The 13,881-nt window shown below is 42.7% G+C and overlaps 1 protein-coding gene across 1 annotated transcript in view; it reads right to left on the reverse strand.

The window, feature by feature from the left end:
- LOC142126960 (prolyl 4-hydroxylase subunit alpha-2-like) overlaps positions 1-11,060 on the reverse strand; it is a gene marked incomplete at its 3' end in the record, with an annotated part of 32,311 nt that extends 21,251 nt beyond the window's left edge. Inside the window, exons 1-3 of the mRNA XM_075194290.1 lie at positions 10,948-11,060; positions 8,636-8,732; positions 6,367-6,518 (exon numbers count right to left, since the gene is read on the reverse strand). Of these exons, the coding sequence (XP_075050391.1) occupies positions 6,367-6,518; positions 8,636-8,732; positions 10,948-11,029 (331 nt within the window). The remainder of the gene's footprint in view (positions 1-6,366; positions 6,519-8,635; positions 8,733-10,947) is intronic.
- Positions 11,061-13,881: the final 2,821 nt, after the last annotated feature.

The raw sequence follows: 13,881 nt of genomic DNA on the forward strand, positions 1-13,881 counted from the left end.
ATTTTCTCTATCTGCACTCTGCCCAATGTATGAACCCCAGGCAAGCTCGATGGTAGCTATTCTTCTCCCGTTTTGAAATGATCACCTGCTTCAAAAAACAAAAAAGCAGATGCATTATTCCGAGCCTTCAGTCCCACCTGATTCGGAAACTCCACTGGAGTATCTAGTTCTAGATCCTAGCTGTGTTCTATTATCTGCCTATACTCCCAATACTCCACCTCCGGGCAGAACCATGGTCTCTCCTGATATCACTCCTCTCGCTTTTCGGGTCATGTTTGAATCCAGAAGACCTTAGAGATCATTTCTCGAATATTAGGGGTCTACTATCTGAACTGACGTCAAGGATTTTGTGTCTGCTTTTGATATTTGCGCTCAATTCACATCTTCCCATCAAGCTCTGGCTGACCCTCTGCAACCTCTGCCTATTCCTCTCAAGCCATGGACCCACATTAGCATGGATTTTGTTATGGATCTCCCACCCAGCAGAAGATTTAACACTATCTGGGTAATCGTAGACAGGTTCTCCAAAAGGGCCCATTTCGTTCCTCTCGTGGGCCAGCCCTCCCCACCCACCCTGGCGAACCGTTTCATCAAAGAGATTTTTTCGACTCCACGGGTGTCTCTCTGAAATCGTGTCGGACAGAGGAGTACAGTTCATCTCCGGGTTCAGGCGTTCTTTATGCAAGATCTTTGGTATTAGCATGTGTTTGTCCTCTTCCTACCACCCTCAATCTAATGGACAGATCTAGAGGGTCAACCTAGACCTTGAAACCTTTTTAAGGATTTTCTCCTCTGCGAACCAGAATGACTCGGTGGACCTACTACCTTGGGCAGTGGTCACTAACAACAACGCATGCCACAAATCCTCATCCTCTACTCCGTTCACCGTTTATGGGCTTCATCTTCTTCTTCCAGAACTTTCTTCCCTCCCACCCAGGTTCCAGCAGACAATTCCTTACGTCACAGATTCTCGTCCATCTGGACTCAAGTCCGGTCTTCCCTCAGGAGAGCATCCTCCAGATATAACTTTTTCACTGACAAGAAAAGGCGGGCTGTTCCCGGATTCAAGTTCGGGGATCAAGTGTGGCTATCCACTAGGAACATCCATCTTAAATTTCCCTGAATGAAATTGGCACCTCGATTTACTGGTCCCTAAAATATCCTGCGAATCCTAAATCCTGTCTGTTTCAAATTACAGCTACCCAAGAATCTTCGCATCTCCAACTCCTTTCACAGACTGTCTCCCACTACTTAAGGCACCTTCCTCCTACCTTCAGTGCCTGTTCTTGTTTCATTCCCTTTGGAACTAGTTGTGGATACAACCTCCTGGCGTTCCGTCCTGCTGTCCACAGATCTATCTGCTCCAGTGGGAATATCCTGCAGTCCACAAACCATCGATACAACCTGCTGGCGTTCAATCCTGCTATCCGCATATCATCTCGCCACCTTTCCAGTGGTAACTGGTTGCAGTCCGCAGACCATTGCGCTAAAACCATACTCTCTTGCGGGGGTCCCTTGAGAAGACCAGACGCTGCGTTAGACTCCGTGCCTTTTGTAAGTAACAGCTAAATTGGCAGGATCAGTGATTCCTAGTTATCCGTGACAGTCATTTTTATAAAGCAGTCCTAAAACCAATGAAATTCAAACCTGACCTGGTGTGTCAAACTTTTAAATATTACAGGGGAATCTGGGCAGTGTTTATGGTTTTATTCTATTAACTGTATTTATTACTTTTAGTCGTTTGCATTTTTGTCTACATAAATCACCTGTTACCTGGTGATTGCCTACTGCAATCCACCACCCTACTATATCCTGGTTAAATCAAGATGTAATATGAGTATTTCATAGAAGACCACTCATCTGTGGCATCGACTATGAAGGACTGCTTACAGCTTCATTATATAAGATGAACTTAGTATTTTCTAATTACATTTGTAACGTTCAATTATAGTTTTCAAAAAATGTGAATTATGTTGTACTTTTTTTTATAAATATATCTTTATAAAATTTTTAAAAAAGTTAAATATATAGTAAAATAGATTACATGGTGTAAAATAACAGGCATGGTGTATGATGTTACAACCCCTTAATCTACTCCATACCTGAACTGCACTTTTCAGCCATGTTGTTATCAAGTATCAGTGAGGTATCTATAACATATCCTTGGAAAAGTACTTCAGGGGTTAAATTCCACCCCCACAGGGAACACTCAGATGTTAAGTGAATTAAGATATCATTGTTATTTGTTATAATAACAATGTTATTTCTGTTTGCTCCCCATTGTCCACTAGTGAGCTCTACAGCCAGCCAGGAGCCTGACCCAGTAGGGGTCACCTGATTGAAGACACCTGGGAAAGTAGGGGAGGGGGCTGGATAGTGTAAGCAGCCCACCAATCAAGACCTTTTGCAACTTCACTTGGCAGGCAGATCCCAAAGGGGGATTAGGAGGTGAGCAACACAGTGGCCTAGTGGCTAGCACTTCTGCCTCACAGCACTGGGGTCATGAGTTTGATTTCTGACCATGACCTTATCTGTGTGGAGTTTGTATGTTCTCCCTGTGTTTGCGTGGGTTTCCTCCGGGTGCTCCGGTTTCCTCCCACACTCCAAAAAAAAAAAACATACTTGTAGGTTAATTGGCTGCTATCAAAATTGACCCTAGTCTCTCCCTCCCTGTCTGTCTGTGTGTGTGTGTGTCTATATTAAGGAATTTAGACTGTAAGCTCCAATGGGGCAGGGACTGATGTAAGTGAGTTCTCTGTACAGCGCTGCGGAATTAGTGGCGCTATATAAATTGATGATGATGATAAAAGAGGCTGGACTTGTGTGATTAACTTTTGGCTAAGAGGTGATGCTCTGCCAGAGAGTTGCTGTGGATCATTTCTCACTGGATTTATCTGAACTGATTTCCTGACTTGTTGGACCTGCTACTGTTAAGGGGACTGTGCTGTCCCTATCCCACTGGATTTATTTGAACTGATTTCCTCACTTGTTGGACCTGCTATCGTTAAGGAGCCGTGCTGTATTTAATCCTGTTCTGCAGAATAAATCATCCTTCTATTTTTCCTCTAATACTGTGTCTGAGTGATTTGGGAACCAGGTATCTTCACACATGGATGTTCTGATAAAAGCACTCCATTCCATATATTAGTATTTCTTTACATTATTTGCTGTATTGAGCAGGGCAAAGTATTCGTCTATTAGCTATATGGTAAATATTTGACACAGTCACTGCATCAGCTATCTGTAAAGGATTCGATGTGCAAAATTGTCTATTAGCTATAGGGTGTACTCACCCTTTATTTGTTAGTTTTAGAATTTTATTACTTTATTTGTAGTATGTGTGATTAGTGGGGGTTAATTTAGAAAGTGATCACATGGCTCTGTGACCATATTTAACTATCAGTCATAGGCTGTGTTAGCTAGTGAGGATTTTTTCTAAGTGAGGATTTTTTACAAGTGTATTAAAAATTTAGATAGCATAGTAAGAGTTACACAAGAGTTGAGCAAGAGGAGAACACAATGAGAATATCCTACCTGGAAACACTGCAACATGAAGACAACAATCATCTGTGAGCTCTGAAATCCTCCACCACCTGCACTGTGCACTGCCTGTACACACCCTGCAGATCTGTTTCTCAACCTTAATTATTGCAGCATTGCTGTATTATTATGACCTATTGGTTTCACTTATGCTATTCCTTAAATTTCCCACCTTCAAAACACACTTATTGCTCCACTTACCCTGAATCTTTAAGTGGTGCCCCTGCTCCCCCTTGCACACTGTTCATACACAGCTACCTCAGAGCACCTTCCTCTGTGGCTAATGTTCTATAATCTCTCTCCACTTCTGCCCTATGTCACTGTCTTGTCTAACTGTTTCTTACTCACTCATCCCTTATCTCTACTGTCTTAACTTCTTCCCATTCCCTGCTGATCCTGTCTTCCTCTTCACTCTCAAACTACTTCTACAGTCTCTCACTTTACTCACCAGTCATGTTCTCTTTTCTTCACCTCACTTGTAACCTGTCACAGTCCTTACCTTCTGCCATAGTCTCATTTGTCTTTTCTACACTTTTTTTTATCTTCGCTCCTATTTCATGACTCTGCAAGGTCTCAATTACTACATCTTCTGCACCTAATTACTCTTCATTCACCACTTCCACCCATTCCCCGTCATGGCTTCCCACATCACTACTCCATACTACAGAACCAAGCCTGTCCCCTTTATCCCCTGTTGCTCCCCCCTCCACCACATATCACCCTGTCCCCCTCAAACATCCATTTCCGCCAATCTTATTCCCATCATTCCTCTTACTCACCTTCCCCTGTCCTGTGCACTCTGGAATGCAAGATCTGTGTGCAACAAACTCACTCCCATTCATGACCTCTTCCTCTACCATTCCTGTGGTCTCCTGGCCCATACAGAAACCTGAATCTCCCCCTCGCATACTGCTCCCCCCCCTCTGTACTCTCCCACGGGGGTCTCTCCTTCTCCCACACTCCCCGCCCTGGAGACTGCCAAGGAGGAGGTGTATATGTCCTACTGTCTCCTGGCTACACCTTCAGCGTTGTTTCCCCTGAACCCTCCCTCTCCTTCTCCTCCTTTGAAGTTCAGTCCGTCCGCCTCTTTTCCCCTCTCCGCCTTCATGTTGTGGTCATCTATCGCCCCCCTGGCTCATCCTCTCAATTTCTTGAAAACTTTGCCGCCTGGCTTTCCTATTTTCTCTCTTCTAAACTTACCACTATTATCAATGGGGATTTTAACATCCTTACCAACTCTTTTACTAATGCTGCCTCTAAATTCCTCTCACTTCCTCCCCTGGCCTCTCCCAATGAACAACTTCCACCACCCACCGTGATGGTCACTCCCCGGACCTAGTGTTCTCCTATCTCTGTGACATCTCCAACTTCTCCAATTCCACAATCTCCTGTCCTTTACCCTCTCTTTACCACTTGCCCCACCTCCCCCACCCAAAGTCACTTGTATGCTGCGTCCCATCAACAGCATTGACCCCATCATCTTTGCTTCCTCTCTCTCCCTTACTTGCTCCCATTTCTTCCCTATCATGTCCCAATGCTGCCGTTTCTCTTTACAACATTATACTCTCTGCTGCCCCTGATACAGCTGCCCCTGCCACCCCCCTTCGTCCCCGCCAATGTAAACCAAAACTCTGGCACTCCCCTCTTACTCGTCTCCTCCAAAAGTGCTCCCGCTTCTCTGAACGGCAATGGAGGAAGTCCCACTCCATAGCTGACTTCAATCACTATAAATTCATCCTTTACTCCTACTATGCTGCCCTCTCTCTTGCCAAACAAACCTATTTCACATCCCTCATCTCCACCCTGTCCAATAAACCCAGACGCCTCTTTGCTACCATTAATTCTCTACTGTATCCTACCCCACCTCCTCCCCCCTCATCCTCCACCGCTCTTGATGTGGCTCCCTGTCCGTTTCAGAATTCAGTTCAAGCTCTTTACCCTCACTTACAAAGCCCTTACCAAAACTTCTCCACCTTACATCTCTGACCTTGTCAAAAAAAGTATATACTTACCCGGCCACTCCGCTCCACCTCTGACCTCCGCCTCAATTCACCTCGTCCCATGCTCACCTCCAAGACTTCTGCCGTGCTTCCCCTAATCTTTGAAACGCCCTACCCCATCTCACTGGACTCTCCCCCAACCTTCAGTCCTTCAAACGCTCACTCCAAACTCACCTTTTCAAGCTCACCTCCTAACCATTCTATCCATCACCCTCTTTTCCTCGTCTGCCATCTAAATTTTTCTCACAGTTGGTATTACTGTCTCTCACCACCACTCCCTTTAAAATGTAAGCCCTCCCTGGCAGGGTCTTCTCTACCTATTGTCCCAAGTCTGTCTCCTATCCTTCGTACGTCCAGTCACGTCTTTGGCTGCACTCTGTGTGAGTCCTCATAGCACTAATCACACTCATCTGAGCTAACCACATATACTACCTCATCTATTTGTTACTTCCTTCTGTATCCTGCGCTACGGAATCTGCGATGCCTTATAAATAAATAATAATATTAATAGAGCTAGAGCCTCTTCCTAGAACCTTGAGAGCCACTCTGCTCTCTTCATAGCAGGAGAGAGCCAACATCACAGTTCTAAATTAACAGTGCTGATCTCTCCTGTTACGAGAGAACCAAGCAGTCCTGAAGGTGCTTAATACATAAGGTGGTAATAAAAGCAATAAAGTGAGGGTATTTACAAGAACATATTTAAAGAAGAAAGCAGCTTTAACTAAAAACCAATGGCTAGCACAGATAGACTCTTCACCAATTTGAAACATAAAAACAGCTTTAACTCATTGGTATAAACACAGAATATTTGTCCACATTTAATTACCTTTGGTTGAATCCTGAAGTACTAAGTTCTCCAGTGAAAGCCAGTCTGTATTAAGTCTCTTCACCAGCTTGTAAGCATTCACAGGATGAGCAAGATATCCCTCTGGATCAAGAGCAGACTTACTGGTAAGTTCTTCTATTTGGAGGGCCCAACTAAAAAAACAAAAATTATTATTATTAATAATAATAATAATAATTATACATGCTTCATAATTTGCTATGAAATACATAGCTGTAAAGTTATTATTTGATGTAAAACGTGTAAGTTTATTTTATAACCTGCAATTATTGTGCTTTTTACATTTTAGGCATGTTAGCAATATGCTTTGTAGCACCTTCTGTCTATGCACTGGTGAAGACAGAGATCACATTTGTAAGCCAGAAGTTGATGAATTTTATATTTGCAGCCAATGGTATGACTTATCAATCAAGCTAGGAAAAAGCAAACGCAGACAATTCATCATATTCTTATTCAAGATAAAGAAAGATGCAACAGTGACATTAATGAGCCAGAAGGCTACCTATGCATGAGTGGAGAAAGACAATAGCACAGCAGGTACACAGCTCTAATTGAGACCTACATCCTGGTAATAAATCTTTTCTGGTAAAAGTAGAACGGATGGATTGGATATTAATATAGAGGAACAGAGAATCGCATACACACACACACACACACACACACACACACACACACATGGAAATACTACATAACTGCAATTGGAGATTCCATTTGGGTTCCAGGGCATATTTTAATGGTGATTTTTGTATATTTTTTTTAAAAAAAAAATCTAAAAAATGTAAAACAATTGATTAATTTAATTGATTAAAAATCAATTACACATTTATGTTTATATTTTCATTTGGTTAACTTTAATATTAGCGGTGCTGGTTTATATGCAATTGTGGCTGGATCACTTCTAAATAACTTATTGTTTAAATTTATTTCAATTAGTGGCGCAGTACTCTGATGTATATCAATGCAAATGTACTGAGATCTATATTGGAAATATACTGATGCCATGTTAGAGGAATTTTATTTCTGCAACTGTCTGAAGAAAGAAAATACCATGCTATTTAAGCCTTTTTCATCTAGTGAACAACACTTTGTTAGCCTGAATACACAGCAGGGGGTCGTTACCCTTTATCCTATCTTGTTAATAAGACAGACGAACTACATGAATAAAGCAACCAGCAAGTAATTGAGGAAATCACAGATTGATGTGAATTTTATTAAATCCAAGATTAGAGAATATATTACATCCCGATGCTAAATATCTGAAGTAATATATCAGACTTTGTGGTGCCAACATGTGTGTCAAAAACAGCATTTTGTATTTTAACTGTATTATACCATCTGTACTTCTGGATGTTCACTAGTACCTCTAACTAGTGCGTAATGGTGCTTGTAAGGACCCCTTGAGCAAATAAACATCACTGCTTGAAGATTCTGCCCAGCCCCTATTGCCTGCTGTATTCTGTGACCAACAGATAATAGATTACACTCTAACCTGTTCCCCAGCGTGTCTGTGTCAAGACTGCCCGCTTCCCAGCAGTCCTGAACCATAGTAAACAGTCAGGAGGTACCAGTCAGCCCACAGCAAAGAGGTGCTGTAGCAGCAATACCAGCTACCCAGAAGTAAGCATTTCTAGGTGCTGTTGAAGGAGTCTAGTGGTGCAGTCAAGTTCTCCTACAACTATTACGCAGTTAGCATTTGCAAGTCGGTGATCTTTCTTCCCCCAACAGACCGGGTGGCGAAGTAGGCCCATCCGGTCACAGCAACCATTTAATTAATACTATTGACAGACAACTTTCGGTTACTTCTTTTGCATGGTGTTAGTCACAACCCCTTAGGTGAGCACTAAACATATCAATTTCTCTAAAATATATCATTGACTCTAGTTCAATTGTTTTCAAAGGTATATTACTTGCCATCCCCACACCGAAACACACACAATTTGCAGTGTTATGCAAATGAGAGGACCTAATTTCGCTATTTTTCAGAGATTATGCGAGAAAAAGTATTTAAAATTTCGAATTGGGGACGTTTATGACACAGAGCTCCCTTTGTAGCATGAATGCACCTGATTTTAGTTTGGAAGATGGCATGAAGATGGTAGCTGCCAATGCATTGATCATGGCTGGCATAATTACACACATTGTAAGTGAACAAGGCGCAGTAAGTATTGGTTTGTTTTTTACTAAACACAAGTGGTTGCAGTATATACAATTAATTTCCCATGTCAAATAGTATAAGGACTGTTTTCCCTACCTTCTGATTTTAGAAAGGCGTTCCTCTTCTTCTCTAATGTATTCTTTCAAAGACTGTACAAGATCTTTTTCCTTATATATTAGGTCTGTCATCTGACCTGAAATGAAAAGAATATGCTGGCAACTGCATAGGAAAAATATTACTACTTGAAACAAAAAGTCTTGATATATGTATGATGCACTTTGTTCATAGAACAGCTGTGACACACACAAGCTAGTTTACACAGATGGATACAGTATATATTAAATTGGTTAACGTGCCTGCTTTTTCCTTAAGTTACAAGGAAGATGCCAATATAAAGAAAATAGACTTTTCATAGATCAAATCTTTATGAAAATAAGAGTGCAGTTGACAAACTGAGAAAGTCTACTCTCAGAATAGATAGTGGTGAGGTATTGAGTGTAGAATAGCCTGGGCTGCTGTCACACAATGTCTATACAGATGCGGTACTTAAGAAAGACCAGAGCTCGAGACATAATTTTGAATTACACTTTCGTTCTAGAGTGACACACTGTGCAGGAAAAGGAGCAATCATACCATTAACACACCTTGCAGGGGAGAGCAGTCCCATATATTCTGTGCATAATGCCTTATCACAGTCTACTCTGGGTAGAGCTGTGTGAGATTATCTGTTTACAATTAAACACTATGTTTATGGAAAAGCAGTATTAATATATATCCCCCTAACAGGGACTATCACTGTGTGCACTGACCAATCAATATAATACCTCCAGTGTTAAATAATTATAAACATATAAACAAATCCAAAGAATGTCCAATAAACTTTGAATTGATGGCTGCTCCTTGAAGGTTGTTGAAAGGTTGTTGTGCTAAAACCTTATTGCTCAAAAAAGACAACAAGAAGAAAGGAGGATTTTAAAGAAGCACATCCAATTCATTTGGACTCCAAGGTGCCACCATATAATAATACTCGTCAGTATGTGTTTAAATTTAAATAAAAATTAAAAACATAGAACGCAAACGATCGTTCTGGTTCCTAATTGGTATTTTTTATATACTTGTGTTTCTATGTATTGTAATGTTTATTAAAATGTTTAAATTTAAACACATACTGACGAGTATTATTATATGGTGACACCTTGGAGTCTGAATGAATTGGATGTGCTTCTTTAAAACCCTCCTTTTTTCTTGTTGTCTATGGAAAACCTATTTCCTTCTGCTAGCTCTTTCCTATATTGCTGTTGCAACGTTGAAAAACCACATGAGTGGGCGAAACTGGAGGAGGAGGCGGCCAGTACAGGAGTCTGCTTATCTTATTTAGAAGTGCAGCTTGTGTTAACTGCAGCTTTGGGCTTTCATAAACACCAGGGGGTATAGTTACTAAACTGCGGTTTGAAAAAGTGGAGATGTTGTCTATAGCAACCAATCGGCTTCTAGTTATCATTAATTTAGTACATTCTACAAAATGACAGCTAGAATATGGTTGCTATAGGCAACATCGCCACTTTTTCAAACCCCCAGTTTAGTAAATATACCCCCAAGTTTCTTTTTATACATTTATGTCATTTTGTTACATGCAACGTATCACTATATTGTGTGCCTATATTGCACCTAAGAGTAACTGGAATCTACTCTATTTGGTTAGCATTTCATTCCATTTGTAATTTTGTGTTTAGAAGTTAAGACTTATTTGCTCACTTTGCACACTCTTGTCTTGTGCACCCATATTTGAGTGCAGAGATTTGGGGTGTATAACCAATTAAGCCCTCACATAACAATCATATAAATTTCTGCACAAACACTAAACAGACTCAAGGTCATTGGATGACCGTTTAATGCCAGCTTATGAACTCCTGCATTATTTATCATCATCATTTATTTAAATATTTAGCCTGCAATTATTGACTTGAATGCTGAAAGATACAGTACCAACTTGGACTAGGAATGCAGTGAGTAGCCATTTATAATGGACCTGTCACACACAGTGAAGGCATCTGATTTGTGAGTTAAACCAGTATGCAGCCTTCATTCTAGGACGCAGTGACACAATAATGGACTGCCTCATGGATATTCATTATTCCTTGAGGATGCACTGATTCCCAGCGACCAGATAATATAAATAAGAATTTAGGCTAACTCAGCCCACAAAATGGGTGTCTCCACTATGGACAAGTGACTGGACCACTTCACATGACCAGAAGACTCTGCTGGAAGTGTGTATGTGTAAAAAAAATAAAAAATAATTTTATATATATATATATATATATATATATATATATATATATATATATATATATATATATACATATATATATATATATATACATATATACACACACACACACACACACCTATAGATGTGAAAAACTCTGCTTGAACGAGCCACTGGTACCAAAGGTTGACGAGAAGCAGTGAAATGTCAAAAGACTTCATCTTCGCATAGGACAAGATAGCAATTCAATCTAGAAACAAACAAAAAAGTGTTATATTGAAAGCAATTGATTTTGGCTACAATGTTAGTTTATGAAACTGGTTTGCTTTTAATACAATGTCTTCCATACATAAACATTTAAAATTTAAACAGTGCTTGGGGTACAGGACCCCCTTAATGTTGCTAGCGCTACCTAGAAACTGTACTGCCGTACTGAAAAATCCACAGGCTCTCAAGAGGGAACACTGTACATTATACAAATTAATTACATGTAGGTCCTTGAGGCAAGGTCCTTGTTGCTCCTGAATGCCCTGCAATTATGTTAGGAATGTTTTATTTTAAAACCTAAACGTACATTATAAAAGTTTCTTGCTTATTCTTATCTGTTTATGGCTGGTACAGTGTCAGTAACTGCAAAAATAAATTATATGCTTGTGTTCAGAGCTGGATTAAGGCTTGAGGGGGGCCGGGGCAATTAAGATGGGGGGGGGGGGGGGAAGCGAACAGTCAGTCTAGTCTTGCTGCTTTCATATCTGCTGGAGTTTTAGGCTCAGTTGCTGTTTGTCCGGATCATGAAATGTTGGAAAAGGGTTATATGTTGGTCCCCTTTTGGAAGCCAAGCAACTCTAAGCCACCAACATTAAATCGATAGCATTCCCATTTAACAAATAGACCTATTTCCCCTAATGACCCCTAATAGTACATTATTAGCAGTCCCGTTACATCAATAAAAAGCAAACAGCAAAACCCTCCACATTGCTGTAATTTGAGGGTCATTGTTGATTTATGCAATCAGCAATACATTACACATACAACAATTCTCTTTCCTCACATTATACCAATATCATACTGACCCTATACCAATACCCCCCTCTCACCACCAGGGCCGCCGAGAGGGGGGGGGGGGGGTACCCAGGCATGCCAGGGGGCCTGTCCCGGGCCCTCACTGCCCACAATTAGATTTTTGTATTTCTTAATCTTTTTTTTTTCTTATTCTTTTTGCGAGATGGTGGGGTTGCGGTAAGGTTCGGGGCTCCGCCCCTTCATTTATGTGGGGAGCAGGGTAGTAAAAATAAAAATAGATATAATCACCTGATGGCGGCCCCGGTGTCCCCCCCTCCTCTTTCCTCTCTGCTCTGTTTACACTGAATGTCAGGCGTGACATCATCAAGTCACGCTTGACATTCAGTGAGGAGCAGCACAGAGAGGACCAAGAAAGAAGCAACAAGACAGAAGAGAAGAAATAAGCTAACAGAAAGGTAAGTAAAAAAAGGGAATAAAGATAAAGGAGGGGGGAGAGAGGCACAGCCTGAGAAACAAAGGGGGTTGGAGAGGCACAGCCTGAGAAACAAAAGGAGGAGAGAGGCACAGCCTGAGAAACAAAGGGGGAGAGAGGCACAGCCTGAGAAACAAAGGGGGTTGGAGAGGCACAATCTGAGAAACAAAAGGAGGAGAGAGGCACAGCCTGAGAAACAAAGGGGGGAGAGAGGCACAGCATGAAAAACAAAGGGGTGAGGAGAGGCACAGCCTGAGAAACAAAGGGGGGAGGAGAGGCACAGCCTGAGAAACAAAGGGGGGAGGAAGGGCACAGCCTGAGAAACAAAGGGGGGAGGAGGGGCGCAGCTTGAGAAACAAAGGGGGGAGGAGGGGCACAGCTTGAGAAACAAAGGGGGGAGGAGAGGCACAGCCTGAGAAAGAAAGGGGGAGAGAGGCACAGCATGAGAAAGGGGGAGAGAGGCACAGCATGAGAAACAAAGGGGGACGAGAGGCACAGCATGAGAAACAAAGGGGCGACGAGAGGCACAGCATGAGAAACAAAGGGGGGACGAGAGGCACAGCATGAGAAACAAAGGGGGGACGAGAGGCACAGCTTGAGAAACAAAGGGGGGACGAGAGGCACAGCTTGAGAAACAAAGGGGGGACGAGAGGCACAGCATGAGAAACAAAGGGGGGAGAGAGGCACAGCATGAGAAACAAAGGGGGTTGGAGAGGCACAGCCTGAGAAACAAAAGGAGGAGAGAGGCACAGCCTGAGAAACAAAGGGGGAGAGAGGCACAGCCTGAGAAACAAAGGGGGTTGGAGAGGCACAGCCTGAGAAACAAAAGGAGGAGAGAGGCACAGCCTGAGAAACAAAGGGGGGAGAGAGGCACAGCATGAAAAACAAAGGGGGGAGGAGAGGCACAGCCTGAGAAACAAAGGGGGGAGGAAGGGCACAGCCTGAGAAACAAAGGGGGGAGGAGGGGCACAGCTTGAGAAACAAAGGGGGGAGGAGGGGCACAGCTTGAGAAACAAAGGGGGGAGGAGAGGCACAGCCTGAGAAAGAAAGGGGGAGAGAGGCACAGCATGAGAAACAAAGGGGGAGAGAGGCACAGCATGAGAAACAAAGGGGGACGAGAGGCACAGCCTGAGAAACAAAGGGGGGAGGAAGGGCACAGCCTGAGAAACAAAGGGGGGAGGAAGGGCACAGCCTGAGAAACAAAGGGGGGAGGAGGGGCACAGCTTGAGAAACAAAGGGGGGAGGAGAGGCACAGCCTGAGAAACAAAGGGGGGAGGAGAGGCACAGCCTGAGAAACAAAGGGGGAGAGAGGCACAGCATGAGAAACAAAGGGGGGAGAGAGGCACAGCATGAGAAACAAAGGGGGACGAGAGGCACAGCATGAGAAACAAAGGGGGACGAGAGGCACAGCATGAGAAACAAAGGGGGGACGAGAGGCACAGCTTGAGAAACAAAGGGGGGACGAGAGGCACAGCATGAGAAACAAAGGGGTGAGAGAGGCACAGCATGAGAAACAAAGGGGGGAGAGAGGCACAGCATGAGAAACAAAGGGGGGAGAGAGGCACAGCATGAGAAACA

Source organism: Mixophyes fleayi, unplaced genomic scaffold (genome assembly GCF_038048845.1).
Source record: "Mixophyes fleayi isolate aMixFle1 unplaced genomic scaffold, aMixFle1.hap1 Scaffold_2799, whole genome shotgun sequence".
In the NCBI taxonomy this organism is placed as follows: domain Eukaryota; kingdom Metazoa; phylum Chordata; class Amphibia; order Anura; family Limnodynastidae; genus Mixophyes; species Mixophyes fleayi.